At 39.0% G+C, this 26611-nt stretch overlaps 1 protein-coding gene across 17 annotated transcripts in view; it reads right to left on the bottom strand.

The window, feature by feature from the left end:
- FBXW11 (F-box and WD repeat domain containing 11) overlaps positions 1–26611 on the bottom strand; it is a 121617-nt gene that overhangs the window by 19549 nt on the left and 75457 nt on the right. For 9 of the 17 annotated variants that reach the window (XM_082726121.1, XM_082726118.1, XM_082726119.1 and 6 more), the window contains 5 exons: positions 23001–23063; positions 19680–19905; positions 10380–10566; positions 9381–9471; positions 1630–1767 (listed from right to left, as the gene is read on the bottom strand). In XM_082726121.1, the coding sequence (XP_082582247.1) occupies positions 1630–1767; positions 9381–9471; positions 10380–10566; positions 19680–19905; positions 23001–23051 (693 nt within the window). In that variant the 5' untranslated portion in view covers positions 23052–23063. The remainder of the gene's footprint in view (positions 1–1629; positions 1768–9380; positions 9472–10379; positions 10567–19679; positions 19906–23000; positions 23064–26611) is intronic. The other 8 variants (XM_082726108.1, XM_082726112.1, XM_082726113.1 and 5 more) reach the window with 1 other exon arrangement.

The raw sequence follows: 26611 nt of genomic DNA, 5'->3' as shown, positions 1-26611 counted from the left end.
CTCTCTCTGTCAAATAAATAAAATTTAATGTAAACTGGGGAAAAGTACATTTAAACCAAAAACAGGTGTAAGTGCAGTAAGTGTATTAGAATGGTAAATATCAAAGGAAAAAAATTGAGAATACCAAGGGCTACCAAACTTGCATAAAAAGGGAGCTCTCACACATTGGTAACAGGAATATAAAATGGTATAGCCACTTTGAAAACCAGTTTGGCCATTTCTTAGCAGGGAATACATACACTTACCATGAATCAACAATACCAATCCTATAATTTTACTCAAGTGAACTGAAAACGTATATTTTCACAAAAATTTGCATACACATTTATAGTGGTTTTATTCTGTAATTGTGAAAACCGGAAACATGGATGTCCTTCAACAGGTAGATGCATAAGCACATGCAGGTACACCCATAAAGTGGGTTACTACTAGACAGCAAAAAGGAATCAACTATTGCTAAATGATGAGTCTCAAATGCACCATGCTAAGTATAAGAAGCCAGACTCAAAAGGCTACATACTGTGTGAGTCCATTTATACTATATTCTATATAGTATATATACATATATATACTATATACTATATATATATATATGGTATATTCTATACATATATATATATATATTCTATATACTATATTCTCCAAAAGGCAAAATTACAGGTGCAGGAAAAAAAAGATTTTTTTTTTTAAAGATTTTATTTATTTGACAGAGATCACAAGCAGGCAGAGAGGCAGGCAGAGAGAGAGGAGGAAGCAGCCCCCCCCCACCCCCGCAGAGAGCCCGATGCCGGGCTCGATCCCAGGACTCTGAGATCATGACCTGAGCCGAAGGCAGCGGCTTAACCCACTGAGCCACCCAGGCGCCCCAGGAAAAAAAGATTTTAAAAAAAGGTCAGTGCCTAGGGGAAAGAATTAAACACAAAGGGGCTGAATAAGGGAACTTTTGAGGACAATGGAACTGTTTTATATCTTGATTTTCTGTCATGATTAACTCAATTCTTTGTGCTTGTCAAAACTCATAAAACTTTACACCAAAAAGAGCGAATTTTCCTGTATGTAAATTATAACTTAAAAAAAAAAACAGTTAAAAAAACCCCACATGTTTTCTTAAATATGAGAAAATAAGCTACAAACAGTGTAAAACAAAATCTGTCAGATCAGCTGCCAAACATTAAACATGGAGAAATGATCCAGTTTATCTACTATTGAAAAGTGAATTAAAATATACAAATATAAATTGCTCTATCATTCTTTTGTACTATCAACTGAGCCTTTTCAGAACCCATAAAAGGTAATGACTGTGATTTACAGGCAAGTAAGCAACACTTCCACAAGCTAGCAAAGTCAGCAAGAGTGCTGTGATACTGAGATATTTTCAATGTGTACCTAAACACAGAATACAGAATGTGAATGTGCTTAGAGAAGGATAAGAAGTGAGACAATCCAGGGGTCTGGTGTTAGTACAGGGAAATACTCTGGCTCTAGTTTTTCAGAACCACACTGACAGCTGCCAAGATGGAGTGGAATAGATAAAAATACAATCTGGAGTAAACGGAGAGATTCGATGATCTAGTGTCTAACACATAACCACAATTCTAAAAATAAAACATACAAAATACAGTCATTCACCTTAATAGAATTATCTCGTAGGCCACTGATAATTTTTTCATCATCATACTGTAAACAGTAGACACCTTTACTATTTTCAGAACGGCACTGAATCCTCTGCAAGTTGTGTCGTCCACACCGCCAGTTAGATTCTATAGTCTGTGGAGGGAAAAGGAGGAAACAGACGAGTTTTTGTGAATCAACTATTCTATTAGCTTCAGACTTTAGTGCTGCTTCCAGGAACAGCATACCAGATACCCCATTTTGGTCTGCATAACTGTCTGTGGATAGGAATCATGCTCTTTTCCAAGTAAGACATTAGCCCAACAGTGTTTTTTCTCAAACACTCCCCTGACTGTCTGGCAACCGTCATAGGATTTCCAATGAGTTTGAGTTGGGTTTGAAAAAAAAAAAAAAATGGCCTAGACAGAACTCATTATGTTTAAAGAATGCTCTTTGCACCCAAAATATACAAATAAACAGTAACTCACGGGGTCACTCTTTAATGCCAATTAAAATATCTGTCAAAAGACCACCACCAACATTAAGCATATACTGACAATCTATGTATCTATTCAAAGCAGTGTCTTCATCATCGAGAAAAGATCTTGAATAAACATTACATGAAAGAATTTTATTTCATAACTACTTTTAATCTTCTACCACACTGAAAGGTCCTTTAGAATAAGAATGGCACATTTCCACCCTGGATTCTCATTCTTTCATCATTCCTGCAACATGTACCGAGATGCTATGTTATTCCCCAATACTGACCACACTAAGCACTAGGGATGAAGAAACAGAATGCATACCGCTTTCAAGGGAGCTACCACTCAAGGGACACAGGTATCTGGAACTGGATATACTCTAAACATGTTTATTTGGCTAAACGACCCACACATTAAACTTGGAAGGATGTTCTTAGTTCCCTTTTACAAACATGGAAAGAGTTTAATTTCCTGAGGCCACAAAACTAGTAGCTGGACGAGCTGGAAATCATACCCAGTTCATCCTGACGCGGAGTCCATGTTTTCCACTAAAATATGCAGTGTCTATAAAGAAGTATAGTCCTAGCTACTGAGGCAGTGAACACAGAGCGTAAGATCAGTAACAATTCCAGATAAAATGTGAGTGCCAAATGAGTGATTAAAATTCTAAGTGCTGTAGGACACCTACTGAGATAAACAGTACTATGGTTTCACACTAGTGGGCAAAGTTTGTTTTTTTTTATTAAAGATTCTTTCTTTCCTTCTTTCTTTATCAGACAGAGAGACAGAGAGCACAAGCAGCCAGAGGCAGAGAGAGAAGCAGACTCCCCGCTGAGCAAGGAGCCCAATGTGGGACTCGATCCCAGGACCCCGGGATCATGACCTGAGCCAAAGGGAGCCGCTTAACCAACTGAGCCACCAGGCTCCCCACTAGTGGGAAAAGTTTAATGAGAAGGTGGGTCATACCCAGAGCACTTGAAGACCTGACCTTGATAGTGGATATGAGGCATTTTGAGGATCAAAGGACACAATATTTCTACGAAGAACAACCAAAGTGCAAACTCCAAATGCTGGAAATTAGGGAACAAACCATTTGGACTAAAATAACTGGTTACACCTGAGTTCAGAATATGGTTCGAAAGATTATCTCTGAGTAGTTAATTATCCAAGTAGCTAAAAATTTAATTAGTTGCTTGCTGAAGAAAGGTGACATATCTCATCTTCATTCACGATTAAGCACTTAAGTTACCAGCTCTGCTGACATCTAACAAATTGTATTTCCTTTTATGTTGAAGGTGGTATGCTTCTGTATGCTCTAAAATGTTAAAATCTACTGAATGTTTTGTGCCAGGTACTGTTATGTGTTTTAAACATTTTATAGCTAATTTAATCATCACAACTCTGCAGCCGATAGTACCATCCTCGCTTCACAGAAAAAGAAATGGAAGGCTGGCAGTGGTGATATACATATGCCAAAAAAGGAAAATGTTTCATCATTTGTGGCTTTTGTACTTAACACACAGGAGCCTGGAAATCTAGTCCCTGCCCTCAAAGAGCTCCTATGTACAACCCTGAGAGAGGGCAGGACCACATTATTTCCAACACCCACCGGGATGAAGGTGGGGCCACGGAGACGCCAGGAGCGAGAGAATGCTCATCTGCCCATCTGCTACCGAGACAGAGCTTCTCAGGCAGCGTCATCATTTCTAGTAAGTCTGTAAAATGTGAGAAATAAAAGCACATTCCAAAACCCCCCCAAAATTAATTCACCCCACCTCTGCTACTGCTACCGACATAGGTAACAGATAGTTATGCATAAGCAACTTTTTGAAAAGGGGTCCAGAAAAAAGGACTTCCTTAAACTGAATTCAATGCTTAAAGTCATTTAGAGAACTAACATATTTTTATAGTTGCCTAAGCCACCTCACAAGTTAAGCATACCAGGAAAACAGTGACTTACGAGACAGTTGTATTCCAAGTCTTATTCGTGGCTAGAGACCCCTGGCCGTGGTTACTGATGTTTGGGCCACACCCTACAAGGGCTCAAAGTTGCTGCAGAATGCATGAGTCCATACAAACCCAAAGTATTACAAAGCTGACTCTGTAATATATCTTACATATACGTATCAGGTTATTTTTAAAATTCATGTAGCTATTTTTAATTATAAAACAATTGCTTTAAGATATTACTGAAGTAGCTCTTATATGTTTCAATGCAAAGGAAAAGTATACTGACTATTCTATCACATGGGAGACAGAAAAAAAATAATTTAATGTAAAAAGTGGAAGTGGAGGAATCCCCATAACAAAAAGAATTTCCCCCTCTCCTGGAAATGTTTTCTAGAACTGGGTGACTTGATTACCGTCTTTTACTAGACCTAAAAACCTAAATATACAGCAGAAAGGACTGAAGATGAGCTGGGCTGAAGCAGTGGTCAGCCTGGGGTAAACACACTCCCGCAGAGTCCCAGGGAGTCTGGGCAGAGACCACCACCTGACGTGAAAGGCTGAGCCATACCCTTGTTCTCTGGCCCTCCAACAAGCAGCAGAGGCTAGGACCTCTCAAAAGCTCTGCTAGATAATAGGCTCTTGTTCTAAGCTGAATGGAAGTTAAGAAATAGGAAATGGCTTAGCTTCTCAACTTCAGAAAAGAGACTAATTTTCTAAAATACAATTCTGAATTTTAAAAGAAAAGGGCTGCCAGATAATTCTTGATGGTTCATTTTAGGAAGCTCCCACTTAGGGCTGTGTTAAAAAAATTATTAGGTTCCTGAATCCCAAACACAAACACATAGTTTGTTTCAAAAATGCCAGGAAAGGGACACTAAACCAGCTCAGGGAGGTGATCGTTCTGCTGCACACCAATCTCACGTAATGCCCGACTTCACTCTTCTCAATTCCCCAGGCCACCCACAAAAGAAAGTGGCACTTGCTGCTGGCTGAGCCTGCCCGAAATACTACCTACTACCACCATATTTAATGACCTCAACTCTTACTAGAATGCTTATAAGCCAGGTCTTTTCAAAATACATACATACATACTAGGCATTTAAAAATGGAAGGCAGCCCACTGTGGTATAGAAAATACCTAAGTCAGTTAGCAGCTTTGGCAAATGAGCTGGGACAGTCTGAGCTGCAGTTTCCTCCTCTGTAAAAATGGGAAAATAGCATCTACTTCCTCAAAACTGATGTAAGGATCAAATAAGATTACACATGTAAATGCTCATCACAGTGCCTCAAATGATACCAGTGATGCTCTCCCTTGTTTGCAGAGAACACGGACCAAAAGGAGTAGGCCGTGACCAAAAAAATCTTCTCACCGAAATGTCAGGAATGGCTGTCTCAGTCTAGGCTGATATTTAATGCTGCGAGCCCTGAGCCCTCCCTAACCATTCCCAGGAAGAGGCTAAGCCTTTCAGTGCAATTCAACTATGAACTCCAGTGGCAGGGATACAGGGCATACACAGGTGCACCTCTTTAATTATGCAGATACCTGCCATTTCACTTAGACATCGTGGGCTACAGCTACTGTTAGAGGAATATTTCGTGTTTTTGAGAACTTGTAAAATCCCCTTACCCTGTGCAAATTTTCAAAATACTGGGAAAGTAGCCATGATACACAGAGTATACAGCGGCATTTAAATTGGCAATAGAGTGAAAACAGATGTCTGAGTATGGAGGAATAACATTATTTTTAGAAGCCTAAACACAACTGGGTGGGTGGGCAAGTCTCAGCATTTTCTGGTCAGGACAATATTAATATCAAGTTTGCAAACCACAAAAAAGCTCCCCACTTTCCCTGAATAAAATGTGGTTTATTAAAAGGTGCGATACAACACAACATCATCTTACCAGTGGTCTATTCCAAGGAGAGTGCTTCAAAGACTTGAATCCAGTGAATAAAAAGAGGGGAAAAACCTATTCCATGAAAGAGTTTGCCACTACTCTAAGATGGCAACAGAAAAAAATCCAAATTCAAGACACAGAATTCTGACTGACTGGAGTCTATTATAGTAACTTCCATCTCGCTCCTGAAAGATGCCTGGGAGTGGGGGAGGGCTGGTAGAATGAAAAGAGCATGAGCTTTGGACTAAGAATCTGTTTTGAAAATTTGAGGGTTAGATTAAATCACTGTAGCAAAGTACCTAATAGTAAGCTCACCAGTAACAGGAAGAAGAAGAACTGAGACTCTAGATAGTAGAGGAAACATGGCTGCTTCCTTTAGGAATGTGCCTCAGGTTTTCCAGGAATTCCTTCTCACCTCAGAGGTACTCTAAACCCTCTCTTCTCTCTGTGTGGCAAGAACACCCATGAAAGATGAGCCTTTGCAGAAAGCGAAGAATACTTATTTATTCTCCCCAGACTTCATCTTTCACATCTTCATTTCCTGAATAATGGGGATTGGCCTCACTGAGCTAGATTCTCTACTTTTTTCTTAAAAATTAGCCAATTTCTAGTAAGTTAAAGTGAAAAGGAAAGTCATCTGTTCATCAAAGTCAAATCTGGGAATGGACAGATGAGAGGAGCAAGTACATAAAACAGAGCAGTCAAAGCACAGCAAGAAAAAGAAAGAGAAAAAGGTTTGTCTACTGGCAGCTTTGCAAAGCCCACGGGAACCACAAGGAGACTGCAGCTGTGTATGGGCAACTGGGCAGAGGGGCACAAACATCCACTTAGCACTCAGGCTGTAATTTATCTTTTGGCATTGGGCTTAAAACCCTTTAAAGTACTACCTTTCCCATAACTGGAACTAAAACAGGCCAATTAATCTTATCTTAACTCGCACCCTTTTTTCAAGAATGGTAAGTACTCACACCATTGGGAAAGATGAGAAGAGCACCTTGCAAAGTCCACAGGCATGCAACAACATATCTCTTTCTCCTTCACTTCTTGGATTTTCCAACTTTGAAAATGATAAACAACAACACTAAGCCTAAAGCTAGACAGGTCTCAGTTAAATTCCCATCTCTTCTCTTAGTCTTAGTTTCCCCTTGTTACAGATGGGGATAATATGTACCTTGTAAGAATTAAATGCAATAATCTATGTAAGTCACCCAACCCAGTTCATAGTATACTACAAAGGCTCAAAAGTGGGTACAGTAATTATTATATTCTGCCTAAAAGTTTCATACCAGCCATAAGGTCAAGAGCCAAGCCCCTGAGTCTCCATTTGTTTGATCCACAGATCACCGATACAACTCTCTACATGTGCATCTGCCCTAGACAGAGTAAAACATACTCCCGAAACAGAGGTAAAGATCTCTATTTTGATGAGGTACCAGTAATCCATAATACAGAAAGTTGTACTAAGTACAGAAGAATATAAGGTTGATCACAGACTCTGTTACTCACTAGCTATGTGATCTGGGGCAAGCTATTTAAACTTGTTGAGTGTCTCAGTTTCCGTAAATTTAAATAAGACCATGGCCTACCTTTCAATGTATCTTTCAGAGTTAAATGAAAAAGTGTATTATAAAATGCTTCACAAAGAATCTAGCACAAGTGAACACTCTAATATGTGTGACACATTATCTTTTATTATTACTACTATTAGTGAATATACCAAAGTATAAAACATTATCCCTTACACTAAGAGATCTAGCCCACAAAAATCTGGAGGAGACTCTTGTGGCCAACCAGTGGGTTTTCCCAAACCACAGTTTAAGAATCACCGGGTAGACCACCATGATGTAGAGGTTTTGCATCAAATGGGGTTTTCCCCCACAGCTCCATTACCCTCACATCTGCCTCCTCCACTAACTTTAAAGTATTATTTCAGCCTGAGGAAATGGTTATGGTAGGTAGTGTCACATACTATCATGCTCCAGAATACTGAGTTCATACTATAGATTAAAACAGCACTCATGAGGATTAAATAAAATACCCTATGTCACCAAAACCTTTAACCTGATCAAAGTTCTTCCAGAGTTCTCATTTATTAATATTGACTTTAAACATCATCCTTCTCATAACAAAGGACTTGCAAAATTATTCAAGGAAATTTAGAGGTACTCTGTAAAGAATAGTTGGAGGAAAAAAGCAAAAAGTAATATAGTTTCTAATATATATGCACAAGCAATATCTGAGAACAACTATCTTGGAGTAAGAGACAGTCCCTCTCCCCTAAAACACACACACACACCCCTCTCAACGTAAGATTCAAGTTAACACTGTGTCTCAGCTCCTACACTATAGGAGCAATTTATTCTAAGTTTTGAGCTGCCAATGGATCAATTAATTCCTAAACTTTATGATTTGTCAGGCAGAAGTTTTCTATTATTTAGCTTTCCCTAAGAGATTACTTTACAGTTCATTTTAGGGAGCTGTATACTCAAGACAAGGGTTTGTGTTTTAAATATGATATTCCAGTCACACTGAGATTTACCATTAACCTAATGATTCCATCAGTTCACATCTGTCTTAAAGGGGGAAAAGGGGACTCCCCAAAAGGCGCATGTTTCTCCAATAATGAATTTTGGCACAATAACTTTTATGTCCATCACCTGGAGGAGAGGATTACTTCACATTTGGGAAACTGAGTATAACTTTATGGGTGATACAGCACTGCCTAGCATAGGCTAAGCCTTTCACCAAGGAGGAAATAGTGAAGTAACTGAGACCTGCCATGAACACATGTGAAAGAGTTAATGAGAAATGCCTGTGCATGTCTTTCCTGGTTCAAGGAAAAGGGCTAAATAATAAAACTGAACTAATTAGAACACATGAATAATATCAAACATCTCCAATGTTTCTCATCAAGTTTACAGAGTTTTACTGGTCTGGTGAAGTTACACTCACATCCAAAATCCAGGAGCATAATTTGCTCTATAAAACCCACTTAACTATTGCTTAGAATCATATTTGAGTCACTCTTATGAAAAAAGTTATGGGAAATTTACAGAGGAAGCCGAGACTATGCCTTCTCCAGTTCCCTTGAGATGGCTGAAGAATGTAAAAGTGCTGACCTGAAAAACCGTGCTTTGGATTTTGGAAAATTTATCAAATTAGAATAAAAAGCTGACTTTGGGTTCAGGTTTTAATTAACTGACAACCTCACAGGCATAATTCATGTTTCAGGAAAGAGAGATCATTTTTACTAAAAGGTATTATCTACTCTGAAGAATGGCTGCAGATTATACACCGATTATGACACATTTGCTTCAAGAGTTCAACTTAAAAAAATTACTAGCTCCATGTTTTTAGATCAAAAAACACTCTAAGGCAACATAAAAAGTTGAGAACAAGACACAAAGAGCCCATAAAACAGATAAATCATTAAGTTACCTCTATATCCTGGATAATCTTTGGGTATAATGACCTATAAAATGAATTGGGAGGGCCATCTGTAGGTCTGTTCTTAAACAGGTACTGATCCCTGGCAAATAAAAACAAACAGATGTTACATTTTTGCACATAAAAGGGTGAATTTTATTTAAACATGGTGCTTACAAAGATACTGTATCTTTCAAGACTTTTGACTTGCACTGAACTTTAACAGTTCAAAAGCAGGGTTTCTGACAGTTAAAATCACACGTTAGACACAAGCATACTTTCATTTCCAGCTCCGTATCATAATCCTGGCCTTTTATTTCCTGAACACCCAACACATATTAATATAGCCTTCCGTTCTTTAAGTTAATAAAAAATGCTAATGTAACTTTGTGAAAAACCTTACTTGATACACATCAAAATTCCTCCCTTGAAGAATACACAGCCCTAACCCTTACTCACATGGCGACCTGTACTTCCACCTGTAACACTCTCTGTGCTAACTGGACCAGGTTACATGGATGTACAAAGCTATAAAGCTATATATAAGTTAATGGGTTATCTGAAAACTCCTGCCCACTGTGCCTCTTGTATCTTTAATCAGAAGCAGTGACAAATAGCAAATAGTGTTATTTGCCTTTCTCATATTTTCTTTTTTTCTTATCTATCTCTTGCTAATAGTATCATCACCTAAGAATAGTGTGAAAGGAAAACCATAAATACATAGGTTTAAAATAAATAAATAAATAGGCTTGAAAAGCCAAATTACTCATTCAAACTATATACTACTTCCTAGTGGTTAATACTTGTAAAGGAAATATGCATTGCAAAAGGAATTATTCTAACAGCTTTAACTCCCACCCACCCGTCTACCCCCCACCACCCCTCCAGAACACTCCTCTCCCCACCTGTTGAAAATGGGGCAACACATTTGGCAAGTATAACTACTTATTTGGGCAGCTGAACCATGTCCAGGAAGCTTTTTCCAAGGAAACAGGCAATCCAAGAACTTACCACCCTCTTCTTTCTGAAAGCCCCTTCCATAGAGGGTCAGTGCGCACCATTCGTTCAATAAGCTTCTTCCAAAGCATTCCTTCAGAGATCACTCGCTGCCATTCTTTACATACCAGCTCTGCTGCGCACAGAGACCTGGCGTCCAGGTAAGAAAGAATGTTTTCTGCTATGTGGTCTAAGCCTTGCTCTACAAAATAGAAAAGTCAATGAAGGAATGGGAAGGGAGATGGAAATGTACCAGTCACCATTCCTGTAAAGGGACAAGGAATAAAGAAATCCTAAACCAGGTAACATACTTGAGTAATAGCAAAAGTTCTGCAGATATACAAGTGCATGAGTACATAAATACATATGCTTCTTCTTAGTTCTGAGTTTTTAAGGTAAAACAATCGAGGGCAGGGCGCCTGGCTGGCTTGGTGGGTAGTGCACATAACTCTTGATCTCAGGGTCACTGAGTTCAACTCCGATGTCTGGCACAGAACTTACTTTAAAAAGTGTGTGTGTGTGTGTGTGTGTGTGCGCGCGCCTCTCATAACAGTTCCTGACTGTAAAAACCGATCCTGGACGGTTTTCTATTTTTCAGATACTATGAAAAAAAGACTTGCTTGCATTTTCTTTTACACAACCCTCTTACAAAACCACTACAGTACAGCAATTCCTCAAATTTTACAGATGAAATGCAGAGACGTAAAGTCCTCAAGGTTTCACAACTATAGAGTAGTAAAGCCCAGACTGCAACTCTGATCTCGCTCCTTTTCCCTCTGACTTACCGTCTCTTGTAACAAATCACCCTCTTAATACACAACCTACGGGACTCCCTCGGAGCCAAGGAGACAAAGTGAAACACCGACACAGCTTAAAAAGCTGATGAAAAGTTAAGAGTTAAAGTCAGGTCTCCTTAGTTGTATTTTTGTCAATCATTTCTTCATCTCCTTATGGAGGTAAAATCCTCAAAAGCAAGAACCACACATGTCTTCAAATTCTTCAACCTTAAGAGGCTTATCCCACACCTCACAAGGGTCCTCCCAAAGACAACCAAGACAAAGAGTCCGCCTGACACTGCCATCTAGTAAGGAAATCACCATGGTCAACACTGTGGCCACCTGCAAACTCCCAGCCTGTGGTTCTAGGCAAGTCCCCTGTAGCTACAAAACATAAAGCCCAGGCCTACCGCAGTGGTGGGAACACTAAACATATAGGCAGAAAATTTCAATTTCAAGTCTAGGTTCCCCAAGTAGCACTTCTTTGACATGAAACAAATACTGAAATATAACCTAACCGGCCCTTGGTCTTTTACTGCTACAAAATGGTAATCACCAGTAACCACTGTCCTTTCTCACACAACCAGTAAGAATCAAATAAAAGAATTCTATGAAAAGATTTTAAAGACAACAAAACACCATACAGGATTAATATTTGCTCTCTTTTTCAAGATAAAAAGAAGCCATATAGCTGCACTAACTTGGCAGGATACAGGTAAGTCTTTCAACTTTCCCATCTGTGTAAGACGGGGATAATCTCTATTTTGAAAATATCAAAATGAGATGATGCATTAAAATGCTTTCCAAACTAATGTTGTCTTCAACTCTGAGAATGACACTTTATTCTGATGACTGTGGTTTACAAGCCTTTCATAAACTAATAGCCCTACTCTAGTCTAGAGCTATTACCCAAGCTCTGATCTGATCATGAAGACTACAATGAAACCACGATCTTTTCTTGTACATGTCATTATATTACAGTTGGTGCGAAGATTACATTGCCTTTATCTAGTAGTCCTATCACGGTAGATTCCTAAGATGGCAATAAGTTAAAATAAATTCCTAGGCCTGTTCCCCAACAATATCTATTTTAACACCCCACCTTGTTCTAATGGAGAGATTAAGGGCAGCCTCATGCAGGAATCTATAGTCATCCTTGCTATAATTCACCTTTGAAGCTTGATCTGACCCTTCCATGTCAGCCTCTAGAATTCTGATTCCATCCTCCAGAAGATTGGGTATTCCACACCAAAAATCTGCATGATGGTCAAATGCAGTTAAGTCTTTATCCCAAGTTCTTGGCAAAAATGTTAAATGGATCAGAACCAAGGACAGCACCCATGATTCTAGAGATTTCTATCCAGGCTTCTGTGGGTCCATTCATGAAATACTCACACATACCAATACTGAGTCACTAGTTCTGTAACCATCTGGATGTACTATTGTCCAGCCAAAGTCTCCCTATTCACTGTTAGAATATTTGGAGAAGCTCTGTCCCATATAAAGACCCTACATTTCAATGAATGTTGGAAAAACATTCATTGAAACAATGAATGTTTCACAACATTGTTCTGACTCACTAATCTGATAACCTTACCCCCTCCCCCACCCCAAAGTTAGGTGAATTTGGTGTGGCTACTCTGTATTTTCTTGCTGGTGCATACTCCATAAAGTTGGTATTACATTTTTTGTTTACAAGTTGCAAGTAGCTGCTCTGTGTCCCTTTTTTTAAACATATATAACCCAGGTTCATTAGGGAAAAATAATAAAATCCCTATCAGCAGAAAAGTCTTAATCCCTAAATCCTCTCAGAGATAAAGACTCCTAATATTCTGTATACATCCTTCTAGGCTTACAGAACCCTACAGAGTCTTTTCAGCTGCAAATTATTTAACTTTGATCATCTATGTTAAAGGTCTGCTAGAGTGTAACATCAAATTTATCAGCCAATATCCCCCAAATAACACACCCATCTCTACTTCTCCAGTTCTTAAAACCATGAAAAGTGCTCACGGATCATCTCAGGGTGCTATCACGCAGGGCTACAGAACATACTTGTACAAGACATAAAGGGCACAATTGTACTCAGGAGCTCTGCCTCTTCTCAATGCTCCACAATTTTGAAAACCACAACTACAGGTCCTGTCACTATCCTGGCACACAATGTCTTTAGGTCTGCTCATTTACAGGAGCTTTGGTTTCCTTTTTGTGTATCTCCATGAACATGTGCCCCTTCCTTCCATCTTTTCCTTTAAAATCAGGAAAATCCATGGACAATCACATACAGTCATACCATACTTGTAGCTCTCCACTGCTAGGACTAACAAATTACTAACAAGAATTTCAAATTTCAGAATCTCTCAGACTTCTATGTTCCTTTTTTTTTTTTTTTTTTTTTTTAAGTTTTTCGAGTCATGGGCTAATAGATTTAGCTCTTCTCTGAATTTTTCTAATTCTGGATACCTACCTGACTATCTTCTACACGTCCTATGAGAACATGTTCACCTTTCAAGATCTGGTTTATTTCCATATCATTAACCAAATCCCCCTAATTAGTCATAAACACACCCCTAACTAATTACCCCAGTGAGTCCCCTGCTCTCTGAGAGAGGAAATGAATAGGAGACAAGAACGCATCAGATCATTGCTTTTTCAATGTAACTTCCTCAATGACTGCAACATCCCTACCACCTATGAACTGGGAAAGCATCATCCAAATCTTTCACCTGGTTGGGTGGTCTAGAAGCTGGTTCTCAGAAGCCTGTATGGTTTTAATTGAGTCACTTAGGGCAAATGATCTTTAAAACAAATAAACAAAAACAACAAGCAACAAAAACAGATTCCCTAGACATTTTTTTCTGGTCTACTGAAACAGAATCTTTAGATGGTAAGGACCAGGACTATCTGTGTTTTTAAGTGCCCCCAGAGAATTCTGAAGGGTTGGGAACTATTGCTTGATAGCCATGATACCCTTTTTAGTCCTCTTTGATTTTTTCCCCCTTTCAATGGCTCACCATTAGACTATTACTGAGTTTCTGCATAAGGGAATCTCTAACCTGGGGCACCTGGGTGGCTCAGTTAAGTGTCTGCTCTCGGCTCAGAGCATGATCTCAGAGTCCTGGGATCGAGCCCTGCATCGGACTCCATGTTCAGCACGAAGCCTGGTTCTCCCTCTCCCACTCCCCCTGCTTGTGTTTGCTCTCTCTACCAAATAAATAAATAAAATCTTAAAAAAAAAAAAAAAGGAAATCTCTAACACATATTTCCTCTTCTTTCAAAATGCCATCACTCCAATTCGGTACAGTGTCTATAACATCTATGAGATTTACTTTCCTTGGATAATACTTGAAATTCATAACATCATTCTAGGACGCAGCATCTTCTAGTCTCTTGGTAAATACACTGGCTGTAGAGTCAGATAACCTGGGAACCTGGGTTGAAGCACATCAGTTTTACTTTTTGGATCTGTCTTCCATAAAACAAGAATGATATTCAATGGCTACAGTGGATGATCTGATATAATCTGCACAATAACCCTCTGACACTCACCTCTGCTCTCAGTACGCTCACTTTATGAACTACTTAGTCTTCGCTGGGAAAGTTAACAGGAAAAGGTTATTAAGGAGCCAGAAACAGAACTGGTACTTGCTAAATGTCAGTCTCTATTCTCCTTCCCTCATCCCTGAATCCCCTGAGCTGATATCACTGATCAAAAAGCGAAGCAATGTTGCCCTTCTTTACTATTTGCTGCAGAGAAAATGCTGTGCACCTCCTCTAGCAAAGCACCAAGCCCACTGCTGGTGTTAAGTCTCAATTCCTTATGTGTTTAGGGTAGAGGAATCCCACCACCTCTATCTGAACACCTTAGAATAGCTGTCCTCAGAGCCATGCAGACTATGTAACCTTCTCATTTCAAGCCTATTCAGGACAAAGAAATTACTGAGTAAGGGGTTCCATTTGCCCCGGCTAAAATGTGCTTTGAGGTGTTAAAACTAAGCATTTCTTAAGTACCAATATCTGGCTCTCCCTGGCTCTATCCTGCTAAGACTCCCCCATCTCTCACCGCCACCCCCCTTCCCAAGGCAACAAGGGGACACCTTATGGTTTCAGAAAATGAGGCCAGAATAGGGCACCCACAGTGCTGCGAAAGTGCTTCTGTTGCTAATTACAGGCACCAGATGAAGGTCTGGAAAAATTTCAATAATAAATTAAAAGAATTAAAAGGCACAAATTTCAAAGCTCAATATGTAAATAACACTGTATCAAAATAAAACTCAACTGTGTAACATCAGTTCAAGGCCCTTGACAACAGCCAGTTTTAACACAGCTGCTTAGATCATACAATTACAGTAACTTTCATTATTTCAGAGACACAGTTTGAAGAGCAGCTGCAAAGAAACTTCCTTCCCCAACCACTCCTGCTGTCCCTTCCTAGTCACAGATCTAGTTGTAAAATCTGAAATCAGAAACCTTTTGAAAGAAAAAACAATGCAACTGCTGACAGCAATAGCAACATCAATGGATGTCTTTAACTTGAAATACACAGACCTAAAGATTCAGACAGAACTGAAGTGAAATGACACTCAGGTCACAAAGCCCAATATTTAGTTGTACCAACAAAGTGGTGTAAACACCTACCTATATGATGTCAGGATGAATCAATTCAGAAATTAGTGGGTGAATAATTAAAACTTCCCGGCAACAAATCTTATTACCTCTGGAGAAGCAGGTGTTTCCTGCCTCTCCCAGACTTTTTTTTTCCCTTTTTAAAGTTACTATCCCCAGAATACCCACCACATGTCAGGCATATTACGTACATTGTTTTTAATCTTCATAATATCCCATGAAGTATTATTATTATTATTATTATTCCCACACATAAAAGAAACCGAGGCTCCAAAAACTGGGTTCATAGAACTATTAAGTGCAGGGGTTGGGATTCAAACTTAGAGGCTGTGTAAATTCAAGACCCAAGCTCTCTCCACTCTGTCATGCTGGTCTTTGGCCCTGTATCCAGCCTAAAAAGCCATAGCTATGCTCTGGTCCTTCCTCATCTCCCAGGACCTTTGATCTAGTCTGTCACATTTACAGTCCCTAACAGTTTATCACCCTTACTTGGGGATAAGACAAATGAATAAACCACGGCCAGGAAGCTAAGTGTTTCAGAATTCTTAATTGCTTAGATACCTCACCAAAAGGATCGCCAGTGCTTATCATCCTCTTTGAAGTACAATCTGCCTCTACTTCAAATGGTATAAATTTTCCCTTTAACAACAGTTCTCACAAACCACAAACTTAGCCTGCAGAAATTGACATTGCAGACTAAACATTTACCATGATTTTTAGAAAAGCATATCATAATTATCACTTTTTCCACTGAACCAAAAGGAGCCAGAGACCACAAACATTTTCCATTTTCTTTATACTGACAGGTATGATATTCACAGTAAGCATTTAAAAGCGAGAACTATAGACAACTTTTATAGAATTAATGGCTTCTACAATCAAAAAGTCTTAGATTGACAATTTCAACAGAGTAAAACTTCAAACTCAAGATCATCTACAATAAAAGTTAAACACCAAATTAGAATAGTGATTAGTAAGTTGCTCCACACATTATTAAATTTATGTATGAACATACACATGGACCTGTTTCTTCCCTAATACTCTTAAAGCAGGGTCTGTGTTAAGGAACCAATGCCAGTTTTAATCCAAGTCTACTCGACACGAACACAATCAACTAGGCCAGCTTGTCCCCAGCTATTAGATTCATATGTATGATATATCCTGACATATGTATATATGTTCAGATCAAATCCTGTTAAAACAAATAGCGTTTTAACAAAAATATTTCCATGTCCCAGCCAATGGTCCATTCAGTTCATGTAATATTCAATACCACAAAATTCTACTTTAACAGAGATATGGACAATGCCTTAAAATTCGCTGTAATGAAAACTGAATTGTATGCAATTATACTAACCATATTTATATACATAACACATGTTCATCTGTTCTGTCTCTCGTCCAAGACCGTATACTCCCCAAGAAAAGGGGTTGCCTCTGAACTACACTCTGCAAAGCAAGAGAACTTCAACAGTGCCACCTGGTGGATATTCTGTAAACATATAAGGTGAGTTGGGACTCTAAGATGTCTGAGAAGCAAATTACAGGCAAAAAAATAAAATAAAACCCAAACAGTAGAAAGCAAAAAAAAAAAATTTTTTTTAAAGAGAGAAAAGAAAAGAAAGAAAGAAACAACAGATTTTCCTGAGAAAAATGAAGGCATAACTTCATTTAGTTAAAAGCACTGTTGAAGAACAAATACAATCATCCACTTTAAAAACTGCCCTATCTTTTCTTGATGTGAGATGCAATGTGAATCCAAAAAGGCTTGGCTGCCACAAGGGCTGTAAGTCCTGGCACCGCACACACCAGGGACACCACACCACAGGCTCGCTCACCTTACTTACACCCGCCTGTAATTCCCTCTCCCTGACTCCCTCACCCTCCTTCCCTCTCATACAGTTAAAACCATTATCTGTTTCTCTCTCTCCTAAGTAAAAGTAATTATTACTGAACTGGGCTGTAAACATGTATTCTATACTTAGGGCCAATTTAAGGGATTTTCCAGAATAATCTTAACTACAATGATTTTAGCCTTTGCACTAACTTTTGAATCAGCCCCCACCGTGACCCACATAATCAACACAATAACCAAGACGTATGATCTTTGCCATCTCATGCAGTTTCTCTGATCACAGGCTTTCCAGTCTATACAATGAGAAAGGATTGTGGTGCCTGGGTGGCTCAGTGGGTTAAAGCCTCTGCCTTCGGCTCAGGTCATGATCCCAGGGTCCTGGGATCGAGCCCCACATCGGGCTCTCGGCTCTGCAGAGAGTCTGCTTCCTCCTCTCTCTCCCTGCTGCCTCTCTTGCCTACTTGTAATCTCTGTCAAATAAATAAATAAAATCTTAAAAAAAAAAAAAAAGGATTAAGTGATGGCTGAGATCCCTCTTAGCAATTAAAGACTATACACTTCTAGAAAGAGAGGATTCTTGTTTTCTTTTCTAGAAATGTTAATGCATGAAATGGGGCAAACAATGCTACATTTCAGCATAAAAACAACAGGAAAGTCAAAATTTTCTAAGCTAACTCTCAAATATCCTTAAACACTCCCAGTGTAGAAAGTAAACTAACACGTTTTAGAAGATTAGAAATTCGAAGCTGCCCTGAGACCTGAGCCCAGGTCCTATTTGTTGTGGAAATCCTTAGAATATGAAGTCCTGATGCACGGTCAATCACAGATAGGCTAATGGCAGAGCTACTCCTTAAAGAGCTGTCCAGAAGCTGTAACAGGTTAGGGCTGGTGGCAATGGCACTGTCTGATCCCTGGCCATTTTTCTAGGTCCACCGTGGCAGAGCAGTTGTACCCTCTAGACTACACTGACCATACTAGAAGAAAACATTTTGGCTACCATTCTCTTCAGAAGTGAAATCTATCTTACCTAGCCAAATTTACATCTAAAATTGAAAGAAGAGGAGGAGGAGGGATAAATAGAGACAAAAGAGAGAATTAATGAAAAATAAAAAATCAAAGGGGGATGGAATAGGGAGAGCACAGAGGATTTTAAAGCAGTGAAACTATTCTATAGGAATCATAATGATAGATACATGTCATTACATATTTGCCCAAACCCACAGAATGTAAAACACCAAGAGTGAACCCTAATGTAATGTATGGGCTTTGGCCGATGATGATGTGTCAATATAGGCCTATGTGTTATATAACAAATGAGCCACTCTGGATGGGATGTTAATACTGGGGAGACTGGATGGGATGGTGATAGGGGGCTGGGGTGAAGATATGGAAAATAGGGGAATTCTCTGTATTTTCCATCCAATCTTACTATAAACCTAAAACTACTCAAAAAAAAAAATAGTCTTTTTTTTTTAAATCAAAGTAAACTTATCCAGGAGTATGTGGGTGTGGGGGAGATAGGGAAAAAGAGAGAGGGAGAGAGGGAGAAACAGTGAGGGAGAAGATGCAGAAATAGATTTCAAAAGATGTGATAAAGACGTGCCATCAGTTTTTCCCATACATTTTTGCCATTCCCTATCCTAAATGTCACTTCAAGTACAAAGGATCATCCTAAACTTTAGGACATTTCTTAAACACAAACACTGTAGGATAAATTGCCTCATGTATTTTTTAAATTACTTATAAAAGCAAAATACAGAGTATATATAGACTACATTGAAACTAACCACATAGCATTAACTCATTAAATAAAACAATAATATGACCAAAGACCAACACACTAATTGCAGAAACTGCCTACACTTCCTATAGAGATGCTACACTGCAACTCCTTTTCAAGTGCCATATATTAAAATACAGTATGGATCCCAAAGAAACTCACACTGTAGCCACACTGTACTCATTCATTCATTTTACAAATACCGACTCAGCTCCACCTAGGCCCTTGGGCTGGACATTCTTCCACTGCTCAGCCTTTTAAAACACAAGGACAGTTACCTGGTAAAGCGGTGATAAAGTCCCGCTGCAGCATGGGCTTCAGGTAAGAGTTAATATGTCCATGCTGATAATGACACATTCGTGAAATAAGGTGTTCCACAAATTCCACTTGATCTGATTCAGACCACTGGTCAAAATATTTAATACACAAGTCTTTTTCTTTTTGATAGTTTCCTTCTGATGGCCTCTTTCTGGAGACGATCACAGATGATGTTCCATTACTTATCTATTTTAGAAAAATAAAGAAAAAAATTAATTAGTTTGATAAGGAAAAGAAATCTAATTAATATTTCATCGGAAACATTTCTTACCCTGTGCATTTAATCTTAAAATGCTAGTTATACCTTAAAACCAAACTCATTCCTTCATTAATTCATGAAGTAATTTAAAATGTCTTCAGGGCCTGTGTCCTCAAATTAGTCTCTAAAGTAAATGTCAAATTTACAGCTATTTATACAGCTAAATGGTGTCTCATGTCATCATTCTCCAAAGCTTATTCAAAAAACATGTGGCTATTAGATAACTAACACTGGAGATGACCATCTTAGAAAACTTGCTCGACTTGACCAAGAAGCAAGGATTGTTTGTTTTACTTCCCCAAAGACCAAAGTCAATGCTATATTCATCTATGCCAATGGTCTCACACCTGTGTGCATCAGAGTAACAAGAGGGCTTCCTAACTCACAGACTGTCTGGCTCCACCACAGATGTCTTCATTCTACAGGTCTGGAATGCAGCCTGAGAATCTGCATTGCTAACAAGTTCCCAAGTGGTACTGATGCTGCTGGTCCAGAGAACACACTTTAGAGACCACTCTTTGAAAACCACTGGTCTATCTAATGAAGAAACCTGAAAGCAATTCAGTCTAAAAACTGAATCCATCTCCAAATTGTTTCCAGGGCTACTAAAATGCTGGCAAAAAAAAATTTAGACTTTCACTCCCTTTTTTGATCACCTACTCCAGAAGTGACCCAGAGCAAACCACATACATATTCCTGAAATGATCCTTAGAAACTCCTACACTAACTTGTATTTCTCATCAAATCTACATGGTCCTTCCGTAAAACCAGCATATTGTTCTACAAATGAAAACTACATACACTGCATCTGACAACAGCCACCCCTCCCAAAATCAGAATCCCTAGACTGAAGCCACAACTGCCACTGATGCTGTAGGACTCCGTAACATCCCTGCTTAAAAACAAAATTACCTCCATGCCTTTGTCAAACATTTGCCAAGCTATCTGCCCATCACTCGTTTGATAGCCCTTTCATGTGTAATACTAAAAAGACTAGCAGAGAAGAGAATTTTGGGAACTTAAGAGTTATATTATGAACATGCATTAATTCTATTAGGAGCTTATCGCAGAAGTTTTACACAGGAAGAACCAAGAGCTTTGTTATCAACTATGTCCCCTAATTTACAGTGGACTGAATCCATCCCAGAAAGAAGATATCCTTCATAAGTATCCAGAGAAACCTGGCTTTCCTTATAAAAATCTTATACATCATACCTGCGTGAAGCAAGTTTTTATGTCCACATTTAGAGTTACACAGTCGGAAAGCATTCAGCTCCCACCCCATTTATCTTATCACCTTCCTTCTCTAGGAATGTTTTTTTCCCTTGTCATTTGGGTGAGTGTCAACTCACTGACACTGGGTACCACCAGAGGGCAGCACTGAACAGCAATTGTTGATGCTGCTTGTAATAAGACCTCTCTCTAACAGACCTTAAAACTCAACATTCAAAACAGTCAGAAAAAATGAAAATTCCTCACTGTGGTGAATATCTGTTGGTATAAGGAGCATTTTTGCTACTTTAAAGTATAAGGGTGTTCACCATAACATTATAACAGAAAAATTAGAAATAACTGCCCAACTACAGGCAAATGGTTAAAGCAAATAATAATGCATCTACACAGAGGACTATAATATAGCCATTAAAATTAGATTTATAAAGTAAGATTTTAGTAACAAGAAAACATGTTTAGGAAACAATGTTAAGGAACAAAAAGCAAGATGCAGAATTTTATATAGCATTATAATTAGTTATTTGTGTGAAGGGGAGCACACAAAGACAGAGTAAAGGATATGCACAAAAATGCTGAAAGTACCTAATCTGGAGAAAAAAAGCTTCCTCTTTTCTTTCTATATCTTGTTCTTTATAACTTGCCAAAATAATTGCTTTCATAACAGGTTAGATGTAATGGTAACAACTTGCATTTGTGTACTGCTATATAATTTAAAAAATACTTTCACTTTTGATAAGCAAAAGGTTATCTCATTTGATAAGCAAAAGGGTTATTATTTCATCGACAGAAGGGTTCCTAACCACCTAGCTTCCCTACAGCACTAGCATACCGTTAACTAGTTGACTGAAAGAACTTATTAAAGAAAAACCAAAAGCCAAGTGTTCAGAGCCACTGTGAGTTGAAAAATCAATAGTAAATGAAGAGAATCCTATCGGAAAATACTAAATGTGAAAGAGGAACAGAAGTCAGTCTGCACACAGTTCCCCCAAAGAGTGGCAAATGCAGAATTCTACAGCACATTTTACATTTCTACTTCTAACCACCTGCTGGGACCAGAAGCATCTTCCTGGCACTGCTTTACTTTGTTTCATTTCATCTTAAATTTGTTGGCATACTTTATTCTTACTAACTTATTTACTCCTTTTGTTTCAAATAAAATGAACCCAGAGAATATTTTAACATTATTCTCTTCATATTCAGGTTTGTTTTGCCTTTGAAGTATCTTTATGAAAGGAAAAGTTATTTGTACCATAATGGTTGATGAAAGGATCAAATCATGAAACTTTATATCCCATTGGCACACTCCCCGCCCCTGGCAAAACACACACACAACACACACACACACATCCCTGGGGGATTGGGAGGAGACCGGGTAGACTAAAACAGAGTCAGAAGGGAAGAAAAGGGAGTTTAAAAGAAAAGGGCAAACTAACTAGAAATGGGGGAGAAAGGTGAGGGTAGCAAGACTAAGTCACCAAAGCATATACTGGTATGGCACGGTACTATTCTGGTGAAAAAGGACACCATCTTCGGCTTAGCCCGTGGCAATAAACTGAGTATCTTGGGCTACAGACACTTCAGAATCTTTGTAATAACTCCAAAACTCTTTACTATTCATAATGACACTTCTTTCCCAAAAGAACAGAAAATAAATAGGGTGGATTCCAAAACTAGTAAAAATGCACAAAGGAAAATGCTTGGCACCTGTTTTTATTGAGAACAGGAGTGGAGGGAGCGTCTTATCTACAGTAAGTCAACTGCTACCTTATCTGTGCCGCGTCATTCCTACCTGCCAAAGGGTATTTTTCTTTGGGGACTCATCTTCATTTTGATCCTCCATAACTGAAGTGTTCTAAGGGGGGAAAAACAGGTTATTTGAATTATGCCAAGTTTTGCAAATCCTAAATAACTACACCAAAATATAATTTTGAAATCCCAAACTAGAATGTACCGACACAAACCCAAGAGCTGTTTGGCTTGTGACTAACACACGCCGTTTTAGGTCAAGAGGGTTGTGCTCATCTGTCATAAATCAGGACAGTTAGTGACTGGACAAAAGGAAGCATGAAGTCTTTATTTATGAAGGTTGGGCATGCTTAGAAAACAGGCTAAATTACGGGGCTGGGGCTGAGGCTCTACCTCAGTCGTCTGCTATTATTTTTTTAACTTATGTGGCAAGAAGCCCCAGAGACTCAATAAGTTCTTGATGATTGCTCAAAACATTTACTAGAATGTCTGCTATTCAGAAAACCATCCCAACCATCATCAGCAATTAGGACTGCCAGAAGCCCTCTCTCCTTTTCTCTTTCCTCCCTTGATAACCTTGTTTTTCTGGACCAGCTTTTCAATCTCCCTTAGCAAGCATGGTGTGTGCCCCAACTTTTTCCCTGAAGAGGAGGATGCTGGTAGCCAGTAACAATCTGGCTTGCCTTGGGAATGCATTAGCTTTTGATTTTTGTGTTTCCTGCACAAAGAGGCACTGTGTAATTATTCTTTCTGTGACCTAGTCGCTCAATAGATGCCCATTAACTAGAGATTATACATGATTGGATTTTCCCTTTTGAAGTTCCTACCTAATAGCTAAATGGAAACTTAATGAGAGGGGAAAGTGGAAGAGTTGTGCTCTGAAAGGGATAACAATTTACGTCCCTCTAAGATTCCTTCCAAGCCTAAAATTCTAAGATTAAGGTAAAAACTTTATAGCATTCCATAGTAGTATTCAAAGGGATCCTGCAGACCTGTTAAAGTTATCAATGTTTACAAGATTCTGTTTATTGCCTTGGGAATAAGCCTATCTCCCCAAATTTCCCTATTTTTCCTTTATTTTCTTCAAGTCATAAAACCCACACAGTATTCTCAAACAATTTGTTTGAAAACCCAATGTGGGTAAATGACAGAAGAAACACTGCTGAACACTAGGGTTCTGTAGGTCACACACAGCTAGCTCTGATGAGGGACACAGTATGATGTACTACAAAAGTCAAAGGCCTTGAAACCAGAGAGAAGTCGAAATTACAATCTGGTCACTCATCAGTGTGTTGCTCATCAATCATGAGCAAGCTGTTTTTCCCACGGACAAATACAAACCATATAAAAGTGTTGTGAGGACTGAGACTCCCCAGCACAGTGCTTGGTGTGTAACTGGAATCCCAAAAAATCAGTTCACGCCTTGCTCTGAAGATACTACTTTCCCCCAACTGTTATCCTCTCATACTTTCATAACCTCAGACTTTGAAAGAATAGCTCCAGATGGCTGCATATAGAGAAAATCCACTGGCTCCCTCAATAAAATCTTAAGAGCCCCACAGTCCCAGGGTCTACAATTGGGGAGAGGAGGAGAAGACCCAGGGTCCCTGTATGAGAAAGCCAACTATGAGCTTGAGAGGACAGCCATGTGTCCAAGGGGCCAAAACAGGTCTAGAGTGCAGACAGATAAATGATCTTGAATGGGAAGAAGACAATGGAGAATAGAAAAACAAAAGTACTATTTCTCTCTCCGTGTAATTTCCCGTTTACTGCTATCTACAAGGACCTGGGATTAATAAAGCTGGCAGCGGAGTAAATAAAGGGGAACAGTGACTCAGTACATAACTTCTGGGTCCGACTGGTAGTCACAAAGCCATCTTTGCAAGGTCACAATGTCCTGGGTTCTAAGAGAGTGACAAGAAGAAAGCATTACTGGAAACACGATAAGTGAAGTATATAAAGTAGAAGAGAGATGGGAAGTCCCTGCCCCTGTCTTCAGGCACCCCAGAACACGTATGAAGGTTGCATAAATGTAGTATTTTAAACTAAAAACTTTTGTTATACAGGAATCTGAAGCCACCAGAACTATTATTCTGACCTAAGCTACCCAAATATCTTCCTCACTCAGGGAGCAAATAAGAAGTCCCCACGGACTACACAAGGAACAACCTTCTTTACAGTTTAATTGATTCTTCCTTTCATTCATTCCAAAACAGAGAAATGGTGCCTGTTTAAGCAGTTGAGAAAGAAACAACCCCTCTGATAAAAATGGCTACTATTCTCTTAAGGTCTGATAAAAGTGAATAAAGATATACAATTTTAATAAGATTGTATTTAATAAAGCCTTAGGGTGGCTGGAATAGCTCCCTCATCGTACATATCTTTGTGACGCCTTTTATATCGCCTTCAGGAGATGCCAAAGGGAAGATGCTGCTCTCAAGCTACACTGATTAGAGGATCATTTCCAACGACGATTCCCAGCGACACAAGAGATGCTCACAGTGAAAAGGGTCCCAGGGTGTAGTCATCAAGTCTGACAAATGCTGTATGCTCCTGTACACGCTCTCTCCTCTCAAGCTTGCCCCCTTTGTTTTCCTCTCCCTTCCCCACCCCCTCACACACACACAGTCACAAGCTATCTCATTAAGATACTAAAGGCTCTGTAATGTCCTGTAATTATACCATGCTAAATTAGTTTAATCCAGCTTTTCCAAGTTTGTTGGACCTGGATATCCCCTTTTACATCTCTTAATAATAGTTCGGCACATACTGGCAAACATTAGACTAAGATATTAACATGGCATAGTCCCTTCCTCCTCCCACTTTACTGGACAAATATTTCTGAGAGATCAAGGCAATACCCACTTTTGCTAGGTATAATATATTCCTCTCCTATTCCCCATCTTTCTCAGCCTACAACATGGGACTGTGAGAATAGGAGGGATGTCATGAATAGAAAATTCTCTTTTAAGAGCCACAATTTCTCTGAAGCACTTGAACTTTCACTCCTTGAAGATTAAAACAAACACAAGGTCACAGATTCAAGGGTGAGGTAAGAAAAACAATGAGTCTGCCAAAAGAAAAGGAAGGTGTTTTCCTACATCCACACTCTGATGAAACCGAGTTAAACCAATCTGAAAGCTGAAACCCTCGTTAATTCTCCAACACTTCTGGGAAAGGAAAGTTCTTTGAAATACCAACCTGACTTATTCACTTCCTACCCTTCTCATCATCATCTCTTTCTTCCTGCAACTACCAAGCAGCATTACATGTAAATAAAAATGCAGACCTTCGTATCCTGATACCACTGCCAAAGAAAGACACAATCTAGGAAGAAGCAGCCAGGACTATTGACGTGACTGAAATGACTATTGGTCATTTCAGGTGCTATCTCGATGCTCATACAAAAAAGGACCCCAGGGTCTAATAAAGTTTGACAAACGCCATACTCTACAAACACACCTGGCTCTCCCCCACGCCAAGGTTAAAATACACTTCATTTCATTAAGACACTAAAGGCTCAGAAATGTCTCATAAGTACCAGTCAGGTTAAGATAGTTTAACCTAGCTTTCCCAAGTTTGTTGGACATGGACACCTCCCCTTCATAATAATACCTGATTTTAACAATAGCTCAGCACATATTGGCAAACACT

The sequence above is a fragment of the Mustela nivalis genome (genome assembly GCF_964662115.1).
Source record: "Mustela nivalis genome assembly, chromosome: 3".
NCBI classification, from domain to species: Eukaryota; Metazoa; Chordata; class Mammalia; order Carnivora; family Mustelidae; genus Mustela; species Mustela nivalis.
Note: the sequence above shows the minus strand (reverse complement) of the source record. Positions and strands in the feature narration are given on the sequence as shown.